This window comes from Phaseolus vulgaris, chromosome 2 (genome assembly GCF_000499845.2).
Source record: "Phaseolus vulgaris cultivar G19833 chromosome 2, P. vulgaris v2.0, whole genome shotgun sequence".
Lineage (NCBI taxonomy): Eukaryota > Viridiplantae > Streptophyta > Magnoliopsida > Fabales > Fabaceae > Phaseolus > Phaseolus vulgaris.
The window spans coordinates 24,269,195-24,292,392 of NC_023758.2; the positions used below are offsets into that span (position 1 = coordinate 24,269,195).

A 23,198-nucleotide genomic window follows, 5' to 3' on the forward strand; every position below is an offset into this window, starting at 1 on the left:
TCCGAGAATCAGGATCACATCCCATCAAATTTGAATAATGTTTTGGGAAATCAGGAACCTTCCTATAAATAAATTACCACTGATATTTGATAGATTCGATCAATCACAACAAATATTCCATGACCAAACATTATAAATAAACTCTGCGCAAAGAAGTAAAATATATTTTTAATCAGTATTGAGTACTTTCTTAATCGTTAGAATACCTTTTTCATGTCAACCCCAACCGAATATCATGGAATTAAGAAAAAAGTCTTAAGAGTATTGAAAAACAAGAGAGTAACTGAACGACCAACACCTCAACAATTATACAATCAATTTCAAGTATTATTTAAACATACTATCTAGTTTCACTTTCTTTATATAAATACAATTTAATTTAACTTTTTGATTAAAAAAAATTCCACCAACTCCTTTCTAATGACTATGTATATTAATAATTTGATTGGTAGGTATCAAAATTCATAGTTGGCATACAAAAACATTACAGCCGTACATATTTCAACAACCGACAAAAAAAATCGATGCACTCAATAATAAGAAATATATCGTTTTACCTTTTATCCCTGCACCTTACCCTTTTCTCTCCCTTCTCTCATCACCTTTACAGAACACATCTAAAGTAGTAAATAGCAGTTAAAGTACTTGTAAAGACTTTCTGAGAATCAGGATCACATCCCATCAAATTTGAATAATGTTTTGGGAAATCAGGAACCTTCCTATAAATAAATTACCACTGATATTTGATAGATTCAATCAATCACAACAAATAGTTCATGACCAAACATTATAAATAAACTTTGCGCAAAGAAGTAAAATATATTTTTAATCAGTATTGAGTACTTACTTGATCGTTAGAATACCCTTTTCATGTCAATCCAACCGAATATCATGGAATTAAGAAAAAAGTCTTAAGAGTATTGAAAAACAAGAGAGTAATTGAACAACCAACACCTCAACAATTATACAATCAATTTCAAGTATTATTTAAACATACTATCTAGTTTCACTTTCTTTATATAAATACAATTTAATTTAACTTTTTGATTAAAAAAAATTCCACCAACTCCTTTCTAATGACTATGTATATTAATAATTTGATTGGTAGGTATCAAAATTCATAGTTGGCATAAAAAAACATTACAGCCATACATATTTCAACAACCGACAAAAAAAATCGAATGCCTTTAAAATTTAACCTTCAATTTTTTAAAGGTAAAAATGACATGTATATTAAGAGAAACATCAACCTTTTTATAAAGAAGAGAAAAGTTTTGTTAATACTATAAATAATAAAAACTACATACATTTGATTTTTTTATAATAATATAATAATATTTTTAAATTAAAAATAAAACAAAAATAAATAAAATATTAATTTATTAAGATGTAAAGTCTAGCCTTTTACGATTAAGAGTGTTAATATATGGTCACCTTATAAAGAATTGGTGTCATCTCCTTACAAGTTCATGTATAGTCTAGTTTAATATATGATAAGAGGAGAAAAGACAAAAGTGAAAAGTTTTATCTGTGTTATCCTTAACCATGTAATCAACATCATGGAGACAGGAAGATCAGAGAGTAACAGAAGAACAAGTTCAACATTTTATATTTCATATTTAACCTTAAATAATTTGAGATAAACTTTTTAAGGAATTTGATTCTTCTTTGGTTGTTGAAATACATGTGAATTGTTGTTGTTTTTTTTTTTTTGCCAACTGGGTTTGTGAGATATGTATACATTTAATTAATCTACAAGGATATTCTAGAACGAGTACATCCATTAGTAAAGGAGTTGGTAGAATTTTTATACAACTATTCTGCAGTGATGGAGCAGCACATAGAGTTTGGAACCTACCTTTGAAGAGAAGTCAAAGTAGATACACGTGCTCAAATGCTGTAACTTTTTCCACATGTTGCTCATGGTATGTAGAAGTAAAATTCTTTTTCTCCAACCTATTTTTGAGAGTTAGTGCACATACATAAGATACAAAATAAAGAAGAAATTTATTAAGTTGGATACAAAAATACATTTGATCTGCTTATTAACATTCTAAAACACAATTAATAAGGTGATATACAAGCAATTAAAATACTCAATTTTAAGTTTATTAAGGCATTATCGAGTTTAATCCTTATTGCAAACAATTTTTCAGCTAAATTAACATGAGAAAAAATATAAAAAAAGAACACATACACATTTGGAAGTGAGAAGACATAAAAAAAATAAAAATCGTATTAAGAAATGAACTTTAAGCCTAACTTAATCCTATAAAACCAACTCATGAGGTAAAATTTGCACTCACTTATCTACCATGAAATATTCTCATCTCTAGTCGATGTGGGATCTACAACACATACCCCTCACGCCGAATGCGTGAGATAACATATTATGGGTGGTCCGATAGGTGACCTGATAAGCCCAACAAATACTTCGTTAGGATAAACTTTAAATGACTTTGATATCTTATTAATAAGTGGACTTTAAGTCTAACTCAACCTCATAAAACCAGTTCATCGTGATTTTGTTTTTTTAATTTAGATTAGTAAAAAAACATTTTTGGTGAGAATTTAAAGTATAAACTAAAATCTAGTTAACTAATTAAATATTAATTTTTAAATTTTATTAATAATAAAAATAATATATTAATATTTTTTAATCTTTTTAGTTAATATAGTAACTATTTAATTTTTGTTTTTAAAATTAAATAATTTTTTTAGTGATTTATAGACTCTGATTATAAAAAAATTATTATTTTTAATACTTTAAAATTTATTGTAGGTATACCTTTTAAAATAATTGTTAGGAAAATTAATAATATTTGTCAACTCTAATATATACTTGAATGATAGCATATGATCAAACTAGTTCAACAGATAATAATGCAACTAACTTATAAATTTTTCTTAATACAATTGAACCACAAAAAATATCACTATTATTTTAATTGTAGAAAGTTAAATTACAAACCCAGGCTGCCCCAACAAATAAAAATGTGCCTACGGCAAGGTCACCCTCAAAAGTCTTAGACTTCACTTTTTTTAAAAATTTCAAAATTTTTAAAACAAACTTATGCATACGTTTGTTTTAATCTATTCAAAACGATCTTTTGAAATGTATTATAAAACTGAAATTTCAGTTGAACCTCCGACAACACATAGGTATGAAAAAAAAAAAAAAAATTCTTTTGAAACTCTATGTCCATGCTTAAGTTTAGGATTAATGTATTATCCGATTATCTGGTGACAACATACAACAAGACGTCCCAAAATGAATTAAAGAATAAATGTTGATGATTGTATGATACATTATACTTTAAAGAATTACGTAAAACATTTTTTTTAATCCTTTATAACATATTTTTAAAGTGCATAATTTCTTATGAGATTGTTGGGTAGGAGTGGCAACGCAGACGGATTCGTCCTGCATAAGTCCATTTCGTGTTTAGTCTGCAAAATGTGGGTTGGGTTGGTCCGTCCCGTGCAAGGGAGTGTGAACTCATTTGACTAACCCACCTCGCATAGGAGGTAATCCGTGGACCTACGGGCCAGCCCGATAAGAAAAATATATTTTTTTAATTATAAAAAAAAAACTTATTCATACTGTTGAATTAAAATTTTATTTCTGTTTCACTTAATTCAATTAAGATAAAAATATAAATTCAAGTATGAGGACGTTTAGAAGGCTTGATTAAACTTGATTAAAAATAATTACAAGTTTTGTTTTGTATCTATTTTTCCTGTATATGTATGTAAAGGTATAAGAATATGTTATCAAAGTTTTGCTCCACAATATTTTAATGAAGATGACTAATTTTTTAACTATCCTATTGATTTTTTTTTATTAACAAATTTTAAATATAAGACTTTACTTAAAACTAAACCAACCGTCACTTTTCATACTAACTCCATGGCTCAACTAAAGGTCTGGTCCTGAGTATCTCTAAAGTCCCTTCTGCTTGTTTTTTCTTTTTTTAACGGGTGTCTGAATCCCTTCATTTTTATGTATTCGACTAAACATAAGTGGATTTAGGTTGATTAGTATTTAGATTGTCTCTTTATGTGCGATTTTGTATTGGATCATCCCTAAAATGATTATTATTTTTTTTATTGCTGATAAAAAAACTAACTCCTTTAAATGATTAAAATAAAACATTATTTTTTTTACTACATTAAATTTAATTTTTTAAATAAAATAAAATAAATGTCACACTACAATAATGAATGAATGAGGTATAATTTTTTAAAAACAAAAATAATTATTTTCTTATTTATGCGAGTTAACGGGCCAATCCGCCTTGCCACACGAGCTGCAGATTATGCGTAACGAGTCTAAACAAGTTAACAGACTAAATTAATGAGTTCACCTCACATTTTTTTGGTAGCGGACCGTGGACCAGCTCACATGACCCGCCCTATATTGTAATTCCTATTGTTCGGCAGGAATGTTGTTTGGCAGGAATGTTTGGAGTTAGTCCCATGAATAAGGATGGCTAAGAAGGTGTAAATTGGATTTTTTAGGTGCAAGAATAAAAAGGCTCTTAGAAAAAATATTATTCGGGCCAAGTAAAGAAAACACAGAAGATTTATTCATACACTCCTATACATTTCTTTTGCATTCCCATAAATATCAAAATTTTCATTTTACCTTTATGAATTGGACGATCCAAAAGTTAAAAAATATTTTTCGTTTTACACAATCTAGAAGTTGTACAAATTGCATAATTTAAAAATTATTTTTGAATTTTAAATTACACAATCTAAAAGTAGTATTTTTTATTAAAAACAGATTTTCAAACTGTATAATCAAAAAGTTATTTTTTGATTTGATTAAGTAATTAATTTTCTTATAAAAGGATTTTAAATTGCATAATTAAAAAATGTGAAATTTAAAAGTCATGTCACTTTCTCTATAAAAAAAGGGGTGAGTGGTAGGTGAGATCGTGTTCGGTGCTTGTGGTCCTTTGCATAAGTCATGACAACAAGATAGAAGACGATCTCATTGACGAGAAGTTCAATATTGATGGTAATTTATTTTTAATGGCTAATACTGTTAAAAAAGATAACTAAAATATAATTCATTCAGATTATATAATCTAAAAGTTAAAAATAACTAACAATTTATAATTCAAAATTATTGTTTTTTTTAAAAAAATAAATTTAAAATTGTCTAATCCAAAAATCACATTCAAATTATGTATTCTGAAGATTTTATTGAAGATTTTATTGGATTAGATAATGTGAAATATATCTTTTATTTTTAGATAGGTATCTTTTATTTTTAGATTACACGTACAAAGGCATTTTTTTTTTTATATTTATAGAGGTGCAGAATAAATGTACGGAGCTGGAGGAAGAATTGCCAAAAAAAAGAATAGCAGGTAAAGGCCATCAAAAGGTAGCCCAAATGTGTTTGCGAAAAGCCCAACCCCAATTTCAAAGGCACGCACCACTCTGATACTGTTTGTTCGCTTCACGACATTGAACGCAGTACAGTGACAGTTCTCTGAACTCACTCTTACTTCGTCGATATTGAAACTAAGCGTAATAATTTTGTGAATTAGCATAACTATTACTTACAAAAGCATCATCACCTAAATTATATGTTGCTGAAGATTTAACAATGGGAGTGATAAAGGATGGAACAATCTCAGGAGTTATACCCGAACCTCAAGGATTTTTGGTGCATTATCCTGCTTATCCTTCGTCTATCTCTCGAGCTGTTGACACTCTTGGTGGAATTCAAGGGATTCTCAAGGTATGTCTAACCCTAATTTCGTTATATGAATCGAATAATTAATCGATGTCATTGCCTATTATTATTATCATTCAAATTATGAATTTTGTATGCCTTTTTCTTTCTGGTTCCTTCACGCTGATTTCAGTTTCTGTTAATTTTTGCTTGTCGAGTGACACTTTAGGCTCGTAGTTCACAATCGAACAAATTAGAGTTCCGTTTCCGCCCCGAAGACCCGTATTCACACCCTGCATTTGGGGAGCTTCGTCCCACCAACACTCTGCTTCTCAAAATTTCGAAGAGAAAGTCTCGATGTGTTGGTGATGCCGAAGAAGCTTCTAGCAGCTCCGGAGTGAAAAATGGGGAGCAAGAAAATCAACCGGAAAGTGAGCGGAAGCAAGAGGAAAGTCTTTGTGCCGATATTGTTGCTCGAGTTTCTGACGCTTATTCTTTTGATGGTTAGACACTTGAAAATGGGCTTGATTTTTTTTTTGTAGAGATTAATTAGATTTATGCAACTTCTTAAGTGAGTTATTCGTTGATTTCGTTTTTGTATTTTAAAAAAAATGAAGGGATGGCGGACTACCAGCATGTGATTCCCATTCATGCTGATGTTGCCCGGAGGAAGAAGCGTAACTGGTCAGAGCTGGAAGAACCGCTTTTTGGTGAATATTTTGTTTCAATGTTTCTGTTACTTCAAATTAATGTCTGTGGTGCGTTTAATGGCTGTTGTTAAAGTTAGTGCCTTGTGTTGTGTCATAGATAAAGTTGGTTTCATGGATCCGGATCATGAGGATGTCATGATTATAGTGCCTCCAATTTTTGCTCCAAAAGATGTGCCAGAAAATTTAGTGTAAGTTTCTCTAAATTTCTTCTTTAGTGATCATATACTTAATTTAAGAGAGAAGTCAGGGAACAGCATGCAATACCATAATTGTTCTACATACAAAGAAAATCATGGCATGGTTACTATGACCTGGATATCAATCTTCATGATGAAGAAAAGTCTTGAGACTCGCTTGAGAGGATATTTATTGTGTTATCTGTTATTCTTTTTGTTTTAGCTCTTCTGATTCCTTTTTAGTTTTCATGACTTTTTTTGTTTAAATTATTTTGTCATCTTTTGTACATTTATAGTGTATTGCCCCTGTGGTGCCTTTCAGCGAGGCTTTATTTCTTTTCCATTTATATATGTATATTCTGTAAAAAAAGTTCTGCAGTTTAAAATTTATGCATTTAATATCTTCATTTCTTGTGTCTTTTCTCTCCACTGATGGAATGGGAGTTGGCAATGAAGTTCTCAGTTATACTTGGTTTTCCTTTAGTTAGGTTATATCCATAAGTTTTTTATTGTAACTTATGTTAGTTACCCTTGTAAAGTTTTGACTCGCAGTTTCATCTTTTGTTAACTTTACACTGAAGTGACTCAGTAATTTTCTTATGTCAGCTTGAGACCAGCTACCATGCCATGCTCAAAAAAGAAACAAGAGGAAGTTGTACAGCAACATTTTGAGGTAAGGATATTTCTTAATAGGTTATAGGCATAAAATTTAATCATTTTGGTATGTTGGAATATATCAGTAACCGTTGGTAAGTGTTGATGACTAGTTCGAGTCTCTTTGGCTCTGAGTTACCATTACTTCTCTGCAGAATCCTTCATATGAGTCTATTGATTCATAGTTTTTATTAATTAGTCTTATCCATTCGTCTGTGCAATCTTCTATCATCCTGACATTTCATACATATAAACATGTAAATACCTTTTTCTTGCGTGGCAGAATAATAAACTATATTAAAGTGAAAATGGGTTCTGATACATCTAGACAGAGCTGAATGAAATACCTATCAAACTAAATATAACATTAAACAAAATACACACACACAAACTCAAGAACACAACAAAGTCTAGGAGGAAAAGAGACCCTTTAAATATTTTAGGATCTAATTGCAAGGTATGAGACTTGAATCCTACATTGGTAGTATTGAATGCTAGTGTGATGTTCATAAGGCTTTGGGCTCTCCAACTACAATGGCTAGCTTCTGTGGTATGGTCTTCCAAGATTCTTATAAATTGGTATTAGAGATTTCCACCAAGTCTCTGCTGCAAACAAGTCGTGCAGAATGTGATGCACATTGCAGTGTTTGCTGAGGACTCGTCAAAGGGCTGATAAGTATTTAGCTGCCTGTGTGGTTGCTAGGGCTTCAGGGTGTGGTGTAATGTTAGGATTCAACTGTAAGGTATAGAGCATGAACCCATGTTGGAAGTATGAGATTCAAATAGGCAATTTTTAAGCCCTTGGGATTTTCAACTATAATAGCCAGCATTTGTGGTGTGGTTCTCCCAAGGTTCTTGTCATAGGACAAACAAGTGTCTGTCAGACTTATGAATATTTAATTGGCAGTTGTATGTCACTAGTCCTGTTAAGAATCACTATTCATATAAAAGAATTGAACTTAGAGGGAGTGGTTTAATGAAATAGGGACCTTCAATTGTTAGTGTTGCATAATTAGGAGAATTATGTTATAATTAAGTGCAGATTCCATTTTATATTTATTAGGACAGATTTGTTAGTGATTTTATTTTATTTGATTTGTACAGCTTTAAACACTCATTATTTCTGGCTTTCATTGCCTATTATTTCTTTCTTTAATTAGGTTGTAAAACAGTCTATAAATAGAGACTGTAATCACATTTGTAAGATATCTCAGAAATATATTTCATCTATTTCTTTCCACTTGGTATCAGAGCCATTTCGAGCCTATCCTAGCGAGTATTTGTTGGGCTTATCAGGCCACCCGCTATCGGGCCGCTATCGGACCACCCATAATATATAGTCCCACGCACGAGTTGGCAGTCTCAGCGTGAGGGGGGGTGTGTTGGAGATCCCACATCGACTAGAGATTAGAGCCTTTCATAGTATAAGTGGGTGCAAACCTCAACCTCATGAGCCGGTTTTATGGGGTTAAGTTAGGCTTAAAGTTCACTTTGTAATATGGTATCAGAGCTTCTGATCTAGGAGACTCTGCTTCCGCAATTTTTTTAGCCTTCATTGCTGTAATCATTTTCCTTGACAGCCTTTATTGCTGCAATTATTTTTTTTTTTTTTTTGGACAGCCTTCATTGCTGCAACTTTCTATTTTCCTTATCCTCTCAGATATGGCTTCAACACAGACGTCTTGGTCATCCTCCATTTAGTACCCTAAAGTCCTTATTTCCTGTTTTATTTACAAAAGTGTCTGCTGAGTCATTTCATTGTGATGTTTGTCAGTTTGCTAAACACCATCGGACAACTTTTCCTCCCAATGGTAATAAAAGTTCTAAACCTTTTGATCTTATTCATTCAGATGTATGGGGACCTTCATCTATTCCTAATATCTCGGGTGCAAAATGGTTTGTTTCATTTATTGATGATTGTACTCGGGTTACTTGGATATTCCTCATGAAAGATAAGTCTGAAGTTTTTCACTTGTTTGTAAAGTTTTACAGAATGATTCAAACACAATTTGAAAGTCCAATTAAGAGATTGCGTTCTGATAATGGAAGAGAATATGTGAACCAAAACCTTTCCAAGTTCCTTGAGGAAAATGGAGTTGTTCATGAATTAACCTGTGTGGACACTCCTCAACAAAATGGGGTTGCTGAAAGGAAAAATCGTCATCTACTTGAGGTTACTCGAGCTTTACTTTTCCAAACATCTGTTCCTAGATCTTACTGGGGGGAAGCAGTCCTGACTGTCACTTATTTGATTAATAGATTACCCTCTCGGGTTCTAGAGGGTGTTACTCCTATTCAGGTTATGACCACATTCTATCATTCTATTCCCATGTTGAATAGTCTTCAGAATCGTGTCTTTGGTTGTCCTGCTTTTGTCCATGTTCATAGTCCTTATCGAGGTAAGTTAGATCCTCGTGCCATCAAATGTGTCTTCATAGGTTATGCCCCCAACAAAAAGGGATACAAATGTTATCATCCTCAAAGTCGTAAAGTGTATATTTCCAAAGATGTCACCTTCCATGAAACAGAGTCTTTCTTTCCTAGTTCTCAGCTTCAGGGGGAGAGTATTCAAGAAGCTGAGGACCTTGAGTTGCCACCTTTTCCTTTGTTGCAGGATTTCGTTCTTAGGGAGGATGACAAAGACCCTGCACCAACATCATTACCAGAGAAGAATAATGAAGACAAATATTTTGGAAAACAATATCAGCGAAGGCAACAAGAACCCGTCCTGGTCGAACAACAACTTCAATTGTCTGAACCGGAGGTAAGAACTCATACCAGTGAGACTCTTGAGGACACCTTAAATACTGCTTTTGAACCTAACCTAAATGATTTACCTATTGCCTTGAGAAAAGAAAAAAGATCTTGTGCCAAATATCCTATATCCCAATTTGTGTCTACAGAAAAACTTTCTATGCAGCTCCAGAGTTTTCTTTCAGCTATTGATTCTATCAAAATCCCTTCATCGGTACAAGAAGCCTTAAAAGATGAGAACTGGATGCGAGCCATGAATGAAGAAATGAGCGCGTTAGAAAGGAATGAGACTTGGGAGATTGTAGAGAGACCAAAAGATAAGAAAGCAGTGGGTTGTAGGTGGATATACACAGTTAAGTATAAGTCTGATGGCACACTGGATCGGTATAAAGCAAGGTTGGTTGCAAAAGGGTACACTCAAACCTATGGGATCGATTATGAGGAGACTTTTGCTCCAGTGGCAAAAATGAATACCGTTAGGATTATTCTCTCCCTGGCAGCACACTTTGGTTGGGCAATGCATCAATTTGATGTTAAAAATGCCTTCTTGCATGGAAGCTTGGAGGAAGAAGTATACATGGAGATTCCACCTGGTTATGGTATTGTTAATGAAGGGAATAAGGCGTGCAGACTTAAGAAGGCCCTATATGGTCTTAAACAATCACCTCGTGCTTGGTTTGGAAGGTTTACTCAAGCTATGGTATCTTTGGGGTACCGACAAAGCCAAGGTGACCATACTCTGTTTATAAAACATTCTCAGAATGGTAAACTCACTCTACTTTTGGTCTATGTAGATGATATGATTATTACAGGTGATGATGAGATTGAAAAACAAAATTTGAGGGAGAGACTAGCTGCTCAATTTGAAATGAAGGATCTTGGGAAGCTGAAGTACTTCCTTGGGATAGAGGTTGCTTACTCGAGACAGGGCATCTTTATTTCTCAAAGGAAATACATCCTTGATCTTCTCAAAGAGATTGGTAAGTTGGGTTGTAAGCCCACTGGAGTGCCAATAGAGCAAAATCATAGGATTGGGAATGATGAGGAAAACCCAAAAGTGGAGAAGACACAATATCAAAGACTTGTGGGAAAACTCATTTATCTTTCACACACTAGGCCAGATATAGCCTATGCAGTTAGTGTGGTTAGTCAATTTATGCATGATCCAAGAGAAAGACACTTGCAGGCAGTAGATAAAATTATTCAGTACTTAAAAGCCTCTCCAGGAAAAGGATTGCTATTCAAAAAGGGGGAAAACTTATCCATGAAAGTATATACTGATGCTGACTATGCAGGATCGATTGTTGATAGGAGATCCACCACAGGCTACTGCATGTTCTTGGGTGGAAATCTGGTGACATGGAGGAGCAAGAAGCAAAATGTAGTTGCAAGATCAAGTGCAGAGGCAGAATTTAGAGCCATGGCTCAAGGGGTGTGTGAACTCTTATGGATGAAGATCATACTTGATGACCTAAAAATAAAATATGAAGCTCCTATGGGTTTGGCATGTGATAATAAGTCCGCTATCAGTATTGCACACAATCCGGTTCAACATGATCGAACAAAGCACGTAGAGATAGACCGACACTTTATTAAAGAGAAGTTGGATGATGGTCTTATAGCCACTGAGTACATCCCTTCAAGACTCCAATTGGCAGATATGTTTACTAAGGGACTTCCCATAAAACAATTCGAAGATCTTACTTGCAAGTTGGGAATGATAGATATACATTCACCAACTTGAGGGGGAGTGTTGCATAATTAGGAGAATTATGTTATAATTAAGTGCAGATTCCATTTTATATTTATTAGGACAGATTTGTTAGTGATTTTATTTTATTTGATTTGTACAGCTTTAAACACTCATTATTTCTGGCTTTCATTGCCTATTATTTCTTTCTTTAATTAGGTTGTAAAACAGTCTATAAATAGAGACTGTAATCACATTTGTAAGATATCTCAGAAATATATTTCATCTATTTCTTTCCACTGTTAGCACTTGAGAGAGTGCATTAGAAGCTAAAAGAAGGCTATAGAAGAAAACAAACTAGAAGAATCCTACCAAAACCATCCTATATAAATTCGCAGAGAAATTATAGGATCTAATAAGACCTAAAGGGTTTGTATTGACTGGCTTACATCAAGTTTCTCTGACTCGTGAAACTATAATTCCAAATAAAAATAGGGTCTTGACGTAAAGGAACATTAATTATGGTTGACTTGTGCAAAGTAGATAGATAATAGTGATGTAAAGGTTCAAAAAAAGGAAAAAAACCAGAGTTTCCTTTGAAAAATTTATACTCTTGTTCCGTTTCTGAAAAAAAAATTCGTAACTGAAATTAAATGACTGTTTTTTTCATGGTAATAAAAGTTAATTTGTCATTTATTTTCAGCCAGTGATGAAAAATATCACATGTCAACCTGTGGATACTAGGTGACATATACATTAAAAAGAATTAAAATGAATTCTGTGTAATTTTTTTGTTTTCATATGCATTATTTTAAGAAAAACTTTTCTTGGGATGTGTGCAGATGGACATGGAGATGGAGCCAGTCCTTGCAATTGATTTTGATATTAAAGATATCCTTTTATCAATTGGTAGAATCATTGTATTTCAAACGTATTTAAGTTGAAAAGTTCTATGTTATTATATTATGCCTATTTTTATCATTTTAGCTTTTTGAATGTAATTTGTTTCTTCTTAAATTTACTCTAGAATACATATATTTGAACCATTTCTTGATTAATTTTAGCACATTGCTGTGCTGATATCAACAAAGTACTTACAAATTAGTACTATTATTTAGTATCTTACTATTGCTGTCTGTTCATTGTATTTTCCAATTTGAACCTATTAATTTTAATTTTAAATTTTGTATAAATTCTATAGGTTGTCTCTTTGTTGATATTTCTTCACTTTTTGAACAAAATTTTGAAAAAAGTTTTGCAACAAATAGATCTTCATGCATAACCAACTTGCATTTTGTGGTTCTAGTTTTACTTAGCTGTCTTACAGATTCCTAAGAAAGTGAATTGGGAGGAATACATACCACAAGGTTCTGATCAGTGGGAGTCACAGATGGTTGTATCCAGAATGTTTGATGAGAGACCTATATGGTCCAAGGATTCGCTTACCGAACGCTTGCTCAAGAAGGGCTTAAGCTTTTCGCATGGCATGCTCAGAAGGTGACAAGTAAATTCAGCTTATTACCTTTTAGAATTTGTAATATTTGAATTGTAGGTGACCATTCATTCTCTCTTGCAGGCTTCTATCTAGAATTTCTTACTACTTTTCCAGCGGCCCATTTCTAAGGTTCTGGATCAAGAAAGGATATGATCCACGCAAAGATCCCAATTCTCGCATGTGAGACTTACTGCTAATTTCTAAATAATCTCTTGGATTCTAGTCATGCATTTGCCCTAAAAAGGTGTTTGGCAGTATGACAAGATATTTATTGCATTATTCTTTCGAAATGATGAGAAAATATAAACCATTATTTTTCATTCCATTTGGTTTCCTATTTCCTCATTTTTTAGTGTGTCTGGCTTAACCTAATTCTTTTTGGTTAACTTTCTCGATAATGGTTGATGGAAGATGTAGGGTAGTATGACCTGGAATGTCCAGTTAATTTAGAGGATTAACTTTGAATTTTCAATATTGTATGATATTAGGTTTAAAAAGGCTTGTCGTACAACATGGGCTAATTTCATGGAAAATGGTGCCTTTACTTTAGGTGCTTGCATGGGCTTAATTCAAGCCTTTTTACCTAGTATTACTCTAGAATTTCTTATTACTTAATAATTTGCTTAAGAGCCATCATGTTGATCCCTACAGTAGTGCACCTTAGTCTGGTCATACTTATTGACTTCCTCTATTAGTTTTGTGAGGCATCAACCAATGACTTGTTGGTATCTATCAGAGCAGTAAAACACAAGAGTCAGAAACATGTGTTCCAGGGGTGTACCCTCTGAACTAGGATCAGTTTTTCTTAGGAGCTTCACAGTTTTTGGTAAGACAAATATGAGTTGGCTTGGCTTTATTGCTAAATGTATGCTATTTTTTGTGTATGTAGCTTTAATCCTTTTTCAAGTACACTTTTTAGATTTTATATCAAATCAGGGAGAGGATTGTTTTTATAGATTATCTAGTGTTTGTTCCATGCGTTTTCTTAGCAGTCCCTCTCACGGATATGAAGAAAATGGATGGCTTATTTGTTTTAATGAGTTTTTTTTGTTTTTCGTTTTGAGCTTTTGATGGGTTGATACCAAATGATGGGTTGTTCTTCTTGGAGATTTGAAAAGGGTGGCGGAAGCAATGGATGTGATGGATCAAGGAGGACTCATATAGAGCTATGGGTTCCTTGTAGGTGCATGAAAGGTATGGAGAGTGATTGGTTGGGCCATATCACTTGGAGAAAGGTGGAGGTGAAAATCAAAGTGTCTAACCTAGAGATACTAGACAAGGGAGTAGAAGCTTGCAATATTTGGCAGCATTTTACTCATAAAATTGATCTTACAAAACATGAGTCAAACACCCTATTATATAGGTGCAAGTGCCTTGGGGAATACACAAAAGAGCGGCTGCTAGGGTTTTGACTAAAGTCAATGCCGCATCCTAGGAGCAAAGTTCTAGAAGCTAGGTTAACTTCTTACCCTAAAAGGCTTTACTCAATCTACAATGATAAGCACACCTCCCCCATTATTCCTAAGGAACCCTATTCTACTGAAATTACAAATAAAGAAATTAGCTCTCATGGCTTGGGCTTTACTTCTTGTGGTCCTCTTTGAACATATAAAGAAAAGTTTCTTTGCCATCAGTAGCAAAGTCCCAATCTTCTTGAATCCTCTTTGCCATGGACCTAGTTGTTGGGCTTGAACTAGGGTCTGAGCTTGGGCCTCTTCCATCAGCTTTACATAGTATTGTTAATCTGGTTTCAGATTCCATTCTGGTTCATGTTTGATATCCATGAGATTCCTATGATATTTTCATATAAAAATATTGAATATGAAAAATTTATATATTTTTTACCAGGGTCTACTAACACAATCTTCTTTCTGTCAAATATTTTACTGAACTTTTATTCTCTGTATTTATATTATTCGAAAAAATTGAATCTTCAATTTGTTGACTTCGTTTAGATTTTTGGTTTAGCAGTTATCAAAGAATCGATTATCGAGTACCTGTCCCGTTAAGAAGTTACTGTGATGCGAATTCAGCCAATAAGTAAGTCTTTTTCTTCATTATATCTCTTGCTGTGTTTACAAAGCTGTTGACTGTAATTTGGAAGCAATTCCATTCATGCGTATCCACAAGAAAGTGGAAATAAAAAACCACAATGTAGATTTATGTATATTGACACGCAAAAGTGAAGAGAAAGAGATCACTGGAATTTATTACAATCACAATCAAATTTATTTGCCGACCTCTCGGTTGATATAACATATCTGGCTTTTGTCACTATAAGTTGTTTTCTCATTCGTTATTATCTTGTCATATAAGTTGTTTCTCATTCTTTGGGCTATTGTTTCATGCAGATTAAAACATAAATGGGAGGATATATGTGCCTTTCGTGTCTTCCCTTACAAATTCCAGACTTCCTTGCAGTTTTTTGACCTTGTTGATGATTATATTCAATCAGAAATAAATAAGCCTCCACTCCGAGCAACTTGCACTGTACATCTTTTATATCAAGTTTTATTTAATATCTCTAGTTACGCTGACACACTTGATATTGCCAGACATTTAAAAGACAAGCATGCTTTACTTATTATTGTGATATTACGTGTTTCATATTTTTCCTATTCCGTAGCATAGAGGTCCCTTATGGGTTATCTATGAATGATATGGAATTGCTCATTTTTCCTTTTTTGCTTGAGCAATCAAGGAGTAGCAAATTTATTCTATGTAATATTGTTTTACTCTGAAATTTGTGCATATTGAATTGTTGTGTAATTTATGCCACAAAAGATAAAATATAAAAAAATGCTTGATTTAATATTTCATGCTTGAAGTTATAAGAAATACCATTAACTGAGTTGCATATAAAATGCTAATCTTGCAGTTTGGAACTGGTTGGTTCTCACAACACATGATCAATTGCATTAGACAACGTCTTATGGTGCGATTCCTATCAGTCTTTCCCAAACCTGGTGCTGAGAATCTACTCAGAGCTGCTACTTTGAAGTTTGAAAAATTGAAGAGGGAGAGCTACAGGCATGCCATGAAGGTCGATGAAGAAGAATGCCAACAAGCTAATTTAGGTTGTCTCCTTTTTTTTGTCCATTTTTTTCACAATTCTTTATATCTATTATTGATATTGCTTTAGTATATTAATAGAGCCAACAGATTAATTCCACATCTAATATTATGACGTATGAAGAATGATTAAATCCCCTTTTAAACTTTGTCTACTTCCTAGCCTTTTTTCAGTTATTACTTCTATTTCTCAAGAAGTCCCTACATATTTATTGTTTATTTAATGATTGAAACTTGTAAATGAGAATCCTTTTCAGGTATTTCCGAGCCAAAGTTTTCTAATTCGTTTCCTCGAAAGGTTATTTGTAGCAGAATTTATTAATGTAGCTAGAATTTATTTTGTTAATTTGTTGCTTAATATGATTGTGAACCAATTGGAAGATTTGTTATCGTTGTAAAACAATAGTTTAATTTATTTTCAAGTAAAAATTACTCTTTTTTCTGATCTGTTGAATAACATTTTGAATAAGTAATTATTGCTAAAAAAATGTCTATCTTGGACACAGGCTTGGAAGAGCATGAAGAACTTGACAATGCTGAAGATGAAGAGGAGGCAGCTGAGGGTAATGATAGTGAAGAAGAATGGGAAGAAGAACTTGATCTGGTAATTTTTGTTATCTATTTTCTGCTTTAATGTTTTCTCAGATTGTGTTAGTAATGACTTTGAAATTGAATATTTTTTTATTTATGTTGTTGACACATGTAGGCTGGAGATATTCAAATTCCTCTGCCGTCTGAGTCCTGTATCCTTTTCTATTTCAACTCTAAATTTAGTCATGTAAAGATTGAAACATCATTACTGCATCGCACCAATTTTTCTGACGAGATGGTGGAACTAAAAATTCGTAATTATATAATTCATACATACTACCTCATTGCTATTGGTAGGTGTTAAGAGAAGAGGATGAATTTTTATCATGTCAAGTCTCTCAACTTGCTTTTTTTTAACTCCATTACAATATTCAGACACCAACATTGAGAATATTTCAAGGATTCATTTACAGGAACTTTTTGGTAGCTTCCCGCCTAATGATGGTGCCAACCTGCAAGCAAATGGCAGCGACGAAGAATATCACATATACGAGGAAGATAGTGAGGAGAATTACTCCGATGAATGATTTCAGACGTTCTTTGAGTTACATACGAGGGTAAATATCATCATACATTTGTTGATTAAATTATCATCATCTAACCTAGTGTTCATTGTTATCATAAGAACAAGTGTCTTTAATTACATCAGTGAAGACATAAGAAGAAAAATAGTAGATGTAGATAGAAAATAGTCGAGAAATGGGCAATGGTTGATTTAAGAAAATATTGTATCATTTCATGTCTATTGTCAATAATTATAAAATATATCATTTTATTTTTAATTTATCTTTTGTTTTTTTGAAAAGATGTTTGTAGAAGGCTAAAAATAATTATTAGTAAATATGAGAAAACAATAAAATATGCAATTTTGCTGTAGAAACGTAGTTGATGAATGTTATCGAATGACAAATATTGTAGCAAATTGATATAGATAAGATAAATAGTTAGTCACGGAAGTTTTTTGGTATACTTTTTTCAATGGCTGAGACAACTGGAATTGAATCCAAGTCTTTACGCATTCTAAGCTGATTGAAATTGTGATATTTGGGACTTTGAAAAATAAAGTGATATCTCACTAATTATAAATAGAGATGTCTTTTTCATTGCTGTAAGTTACAAGTATATATTTACACTTACATGTTATAAATGTAATGTGAAAACTTTAGATAATTGATTTTGGTCAAGTAACTAGAAATCCTAGGGAGTATTTTTTATGGGCAATTCTTGCATAGACACAAATCATGCAAGTTTTGTACTACACCAAATCGTATATGTATTCCTATATCATCCAACTTGAATGGGTCTTGTCTAAACTCAGGCCTATTTGAGTCTATTTGGTCTTGTAACCATAAAAAGAAGGTATATAATTAACTTTTTGGTCTCTACATTAAGGGTCAATAGTTAATTTGATTTAATGATTTAAAAAAAAATAATCATTTTTATTCCAAAATTTGTTAAAAATTATGTAATTTGATTATTTTTGTTAGATTCACTTGAACGACATTAACTGATAATGATGATGTGACAAGTGTGAGTGACACTATTATGCATACATGTCTCTACGTCAGAACCTTGTCTTAAACCCTCTTTTCTTTGCTCTCTCTCTTAACCCTAACCATCTTCCTTCATAGGTGGCCACTTTCGCATGCTTTGCTGCTTGATCTTCGACGTCATCAGTTGCAACGACACCTCTTGCTACTGGTGTCTTCAGCGTGACAATGATGAAGGAGAAGTCAGAGAAGCTGTCAACCTACTAAACGCAACAAAGATGAAAACGGAGGCAAAGGTAGAGAGGAAGGAAGAGGCATTGACGAAGTTGAAGTGATATTATTTGGACGAATTTTAGGGATGTTGTTATGTGGTGCCATCTCCGCTCCTCTTTCACAATGTCTCCATCTCGACCAAGTCCTTTGAAAACTCTTTATCGCATCCTCCTCCCCCTACACGATGACTACCCACTATGTCGTGCAGGGCGGGGCGGAGGGGTTGGATTTGGAGGAGTTGAACGCAATGTTCATAGCAATGGGGTTCCCACGTTGAGACCTGAAGAAGATGCACTTGGCGCTAGAGCACACACATGCGATGTTATGGGTGGAGCATCGGAAAACGCATCGGTGGAGGAAGATAATTAGGATTGGGAGAGAGAGAAGAGAGGAACTGATTTAGGGTTGAAGGTGATGATGAGACTTTGACGTGGAGACATGTGGGCATAGTAGTGCCACTCACACTTGTCACATCATTACCACTTAACGTTGTTCATGTGAATTTAGACATAAATAACTAAATTTTGTACATTTTAACAAACCTTAGGACGAAATTAAATTTTTTAAAAACCACTAGATCAAATTAATTATTGATCTTAATGTAAGGACAAAAAATTAATTATACCTAAAAATAAAGAAGGCCCCATCCAATTTATATATTTAAACACATAAATTTATCATGTTATGAAAATATATGATATTATACACTCCTTATTCATTAAATGCACCATTCCTTTCCCATTCTCTCCCCAACTTCACTACAATTTACTAGTTAGAGTTGAAGACACTGTTTGCAGTTATCCGATGAGATGCATATAGCTTATGGAAAAATGATCTTCTTCTAGTAGTGATCTTTGTAATTTATTCTTTGAATGGATGATGAAGGAGATATGAGGTACAGAAGCATTAAAGAAACTCAAGATAAGTTTTCATGGATTGAAATGGAGTTAGGAATTTGTGAGAGTGAGAGGTAAGGACAACTCATTAGGAAAAAGTCTAGGCTAAGTCTTGAAGGAGACTAACCTAGGGAGAACTTAAGAACAAGTAGAATGACCAAAATCACGCAACATTTCATTATTAATTCCAAATTGAAAATGCATGTATAAGAGACTCCTATTTATAGGGGAAAGTTTCTCAAAACCTCTCAAATGAGAGAGTGACAAGTGTCACCACCTTATTGGTGCAAATCTTTTTCATTGAGGAGAAGACATGTGGAGTCTCATGCATTCCTTGCCTATATTTATATTTACACCCCTCTTTTATTATTTTACACTTTACTTTCTTTTCTATTTACATACTCTCTACTTTGGCCCAAAATACAAGGTCCAAAACTTCCTAACTACTCTATACAATTTTTACAAGGCCAAGAAGAAGAAAAAGACTCTACAAACTCTTCATTAAAGCTCGATTTTCATCTATCTTTTTGGTCGAAATTTTCGAGGTTGGACAATTGTCATCATCCCCTCCCTCCTGAAAAGGATTTGTCCTTAGATTTGAATGATGCTCAATGACAACAACCTCTGTTTATTTGATTGAGTATGTTCCTCCATGGTCAAATATTAACCTATAGTAAACATCAAAGAAAAGTGAGATAAGAAAGTTAAGTCAGCGATATTCGAATAAAACAGTAAGAAAATAAGGCCCTTTATTTTTATAAAAGTTTTATTGAAAAGAAATAGGGTCCTTTTCAAAAATATTTTTGTTTCCTTTATGTTGTTCATTGCCCAAGATAAGCAACAACATCAAAAGTGTTGTTTTTGTGATTTTTTAGAATAAGAGTAAGCATCATGATTTGAAGAACAAAGAGAGTTCAAAGTATTGCAATCTCCTCATTAAGGATTTTTTTTAACTATGCTTGTAGGAGCTGTTGTAAGATACTCATTGTCCTTTCTAGATTCCTCTTCTTCTTTTTCAAACAACCTCTCATTTGGCTTTTCTGTGGAGGAAAGATTTATATCTATATCTGGTTTAGCTCCAGACATAGATTTTTTTCAAGCATATTCTCACAAGGGTTTTCTATGGAAGAAGAGTTTATGTCAATGTCTGGTTCAACTCCAGACAAAAGATTTTCCTTTAATTGTTTTTTTTTCTCTCTCTTCTTTCTTGTATCTTTCTTTCTCTAAGAGCTTGTAATTTTTCTCTATTTTTTTTCTCTTCTATCATATTCTTTTTCTCCACTTATAAAGTTTCTTCCTTTTTCTACAAGCTCTTTCATTTCTTCTCCAAGCTTCTTCTTTCTCACATATGAAGGCGGAAACTTTCTTCTCATACACATCTTCAATCCATCCCAATTCAGTACTTTTGATTTTCTGCCAATTCTAACCTCAGTTTCTCTCTGTATTCATCAAGACCTGACATATTCTTGAAAACTTAGAGTAGCCATTGAAAATCTGCTAAATTCATCCAATTGGTGTTTATCAAAGATTTGATCAACCTTTGTCTCCCATTCTAAATATGCTTCAACATTTTTATTTCCATCAAAGTAAGGAATGTTTACTTCAAGCTCGATAAAATAATATAAACTTTTAGGCTCAAAACACATCCCTTCCTTTTTTTTGATAATGAGGGTTATAAATCTTTCTTCTATAACTATTGCCTTTTTGGCCCAATTTTTCATGTTTATACTTTATCTTCCTAAGCTTTTGTCCTAGGAGAGCTAGACAAATTTCTCCTTTTTTTTCTTAAAATTCTAAGTTCCTTCTAAAAAATGACAAGATGAGCATCTCTTTCAATCTTTTCCTTTTCTTTTTGAATAATCTCTTGTTGCCTCCATAGTTGAAGTGACTTAAGTTCTTGAGAAATATTTTTCAATTGTTTTGATGAAGAACTTGAATCACTTTTATTATGACGAGAAGTATACATAAACATATTAAACTTTGTATTTAAAAGATTTTTCACAAGAAGAAAAGTGAGGTGGGTCACAATGGACACTCAAGTACCAAATTTTTCCTAGCAAGAACTTATCCCAATGCACTTCACAAATCTCTTTCCAATGAAAATTTCTTCAACACAAACATTAATTTAACTACACAGATAAATAAAAAATAATAGTTCAAACTTTATACATAGCCTCCACTTTTGAGTTATAGAATTTAGTTGTACAGTGCTTTCCAAGTTATGTGTAACTACCAGCTTGGTCTTTAGTCTTTTTTTGATCTATATTGATTTCAATTTTCTGCTGCACAATTATGACAATAGTTTTAACTGGACAATAAGAACTAAGTTGATAATGGATAACTTCAAATTTTAAGTTTTTTACTACACCCTTAGTATCCCTTCATTCTTTTGCTACTTGTCTATGTTGTGCATTAATGACACATCTGTCTTACCTTTTTTACTAGGTATTGATGGGGTTAAGCTTAGAGATGGCCGCTTATTGATTGCTTATAATACTAAATCGAGGGTGTACTTAAAGTGGCACAACTTGGATGCATCAAAATATGGTGGCTTGGTCAGGTGCTTATATTCTAACTAGCCTAAATCAATAAACAATGGTCAAGATAGAGGAAGAGAAAAACTTTCTCCAAGACAACAATCACTATGCCACACTTACAAAGCCTAAAGAAAAAAAAAACTAGGTTTGAAGGTGTCTAGTGAGTGTAGTCCATACATAGGGTTAGGGTACTGAAGAGCAACAAAAGAGAAGATTTTGGTGCATTAAAGTCAAAAGTGATTATTATAACATACAAAACAGGATTATGTTTCCTGCCTACTGGACATGGAGAGAAATTCATCTAACAAAATTAGCTTTTAATCAAACAAACAAATACCAATATTCATTTCCATGTAATGGTGATTAAACAAGTACATCAAACTACTAAAAAGTAGTTTCTATTGAATTTGATGACTTCATTTCAGATGCACTAAGAGGTACTGGATTCTATCAGAAAGCACAACTAGAAATTAAAAGGGCTGATGGCAAAGAGGCTAACATTGCTGAAGAAGTTTTTGAGAAAACAAAGGAAAAATTCAGAATGTATTGAGTCTCTATTTTCCGAACACATCTCATGAAGCTTGTTGCTCTCTAAATCCAAATAAATATCAACTACTAACTGAATGATGCCAATCAAAATAAAAGTCTCACTTTGTACTATATGATTACATTTTCACTTTGTACTAAATTCAATCCGAACCAAAATGTAACTTTAAAGTTCAAACACATTTTTATTGAATATAACTTCAGTTTGGGGGAGTAAGGTGTTGGACCAGTTATGGGTGGATTAAAAAGGATTGGACCAAATTTAGGGCAATATATTTTATTCTCATTAAACAAAACTTGCAAATAATGACAACCTACCAGATTTCATAGATATAGATGATATAAGAGGATCATATACTGATCTAGTTGGGAGACTAGTTGTCTCTTTTTCAGCCCAAGACAAGCGTATCTCCAAGGTATTACTACTCACAACACAATAAACTCTTTTGTGATTGCCTTACCAATATCTCCTGCAATATTGAAGCCCTCATTCACCAGTTCTCTCTGAAACATTTTAATTAAAAAATTTGAAGGCTCCATGATGATTATAAGCCATACAAATCTCAAATCATTTTGAAAAATGGTAGCAGATGACCATGAATTATATGAAGTTAAACTAGTA

General features: G+C 32.9%; 1 protein-coding gene across 7 annotated transcripts; it reads left to right on the forward strand.

Moving 5' to 3' along the window:
• The first annotated feature begins 5,417 nt into the window (after nucleotides 1–5,417).
• LOC137811010 (uncharacterized) lies at nucleotides 5,418–22,066 on the forward strand. 7 transcript variants are annotated; one of them, XM_068612554.1, is made up of 15 exons: nucleotides 5,418–5,758; nucleotides 5,922–6,195; nucleotides 6,310–6,402; nucleotides 6,500–6,590; nucleotides 7,185–7,251; nucleotides 12,519–12,567; nucleotides 13,002–13,173; nucleotides 13,253–13,351; nucleotides 15,140–15,211; nucleotides 15,523–15,661; nucleotides 16,050–16,248; nucleotides 16,750–16,847; nucleotides 16,950–16,986; nucleotides 17,210–17,391; nucleotides 21,939–22,066. In XM_068612554.1, exons 1-14 carry the CDS (start codon nucleotides 5,624–5,626, stop codon nucleotides 17,359–17,361), a joined length of 1,677 nt encoding a protein of 558 aa, XP_068468655.1. In that variant the 5' UTR covers nucleotides 5,418–5,623; the 3' UTR covers nucleotides 17,362–17,391; nucleotides 21,939–22,066. The 7 variants fall into 7 exon arrangements, with proteins under 7 accessions (XP_068468655.1, XP_068468657.1, XP_068468654.1 ...); XM_068612556.1 differs by lacking the exon at nucleotides 21,939–22,066 and adding an exon at nucleotides 18,466–19,138 and having other exon boundaries at nucleotides 15,143–15,211; XM_068612553.1 differs by lacking the exon at nucleotides 21,939–22,066 and adding an exon at nucleotides 18,466–18,659.
• The last annotated feature ends 1,132 nt before the right edge of the window (nucleotides 22,067–23,198 follow it).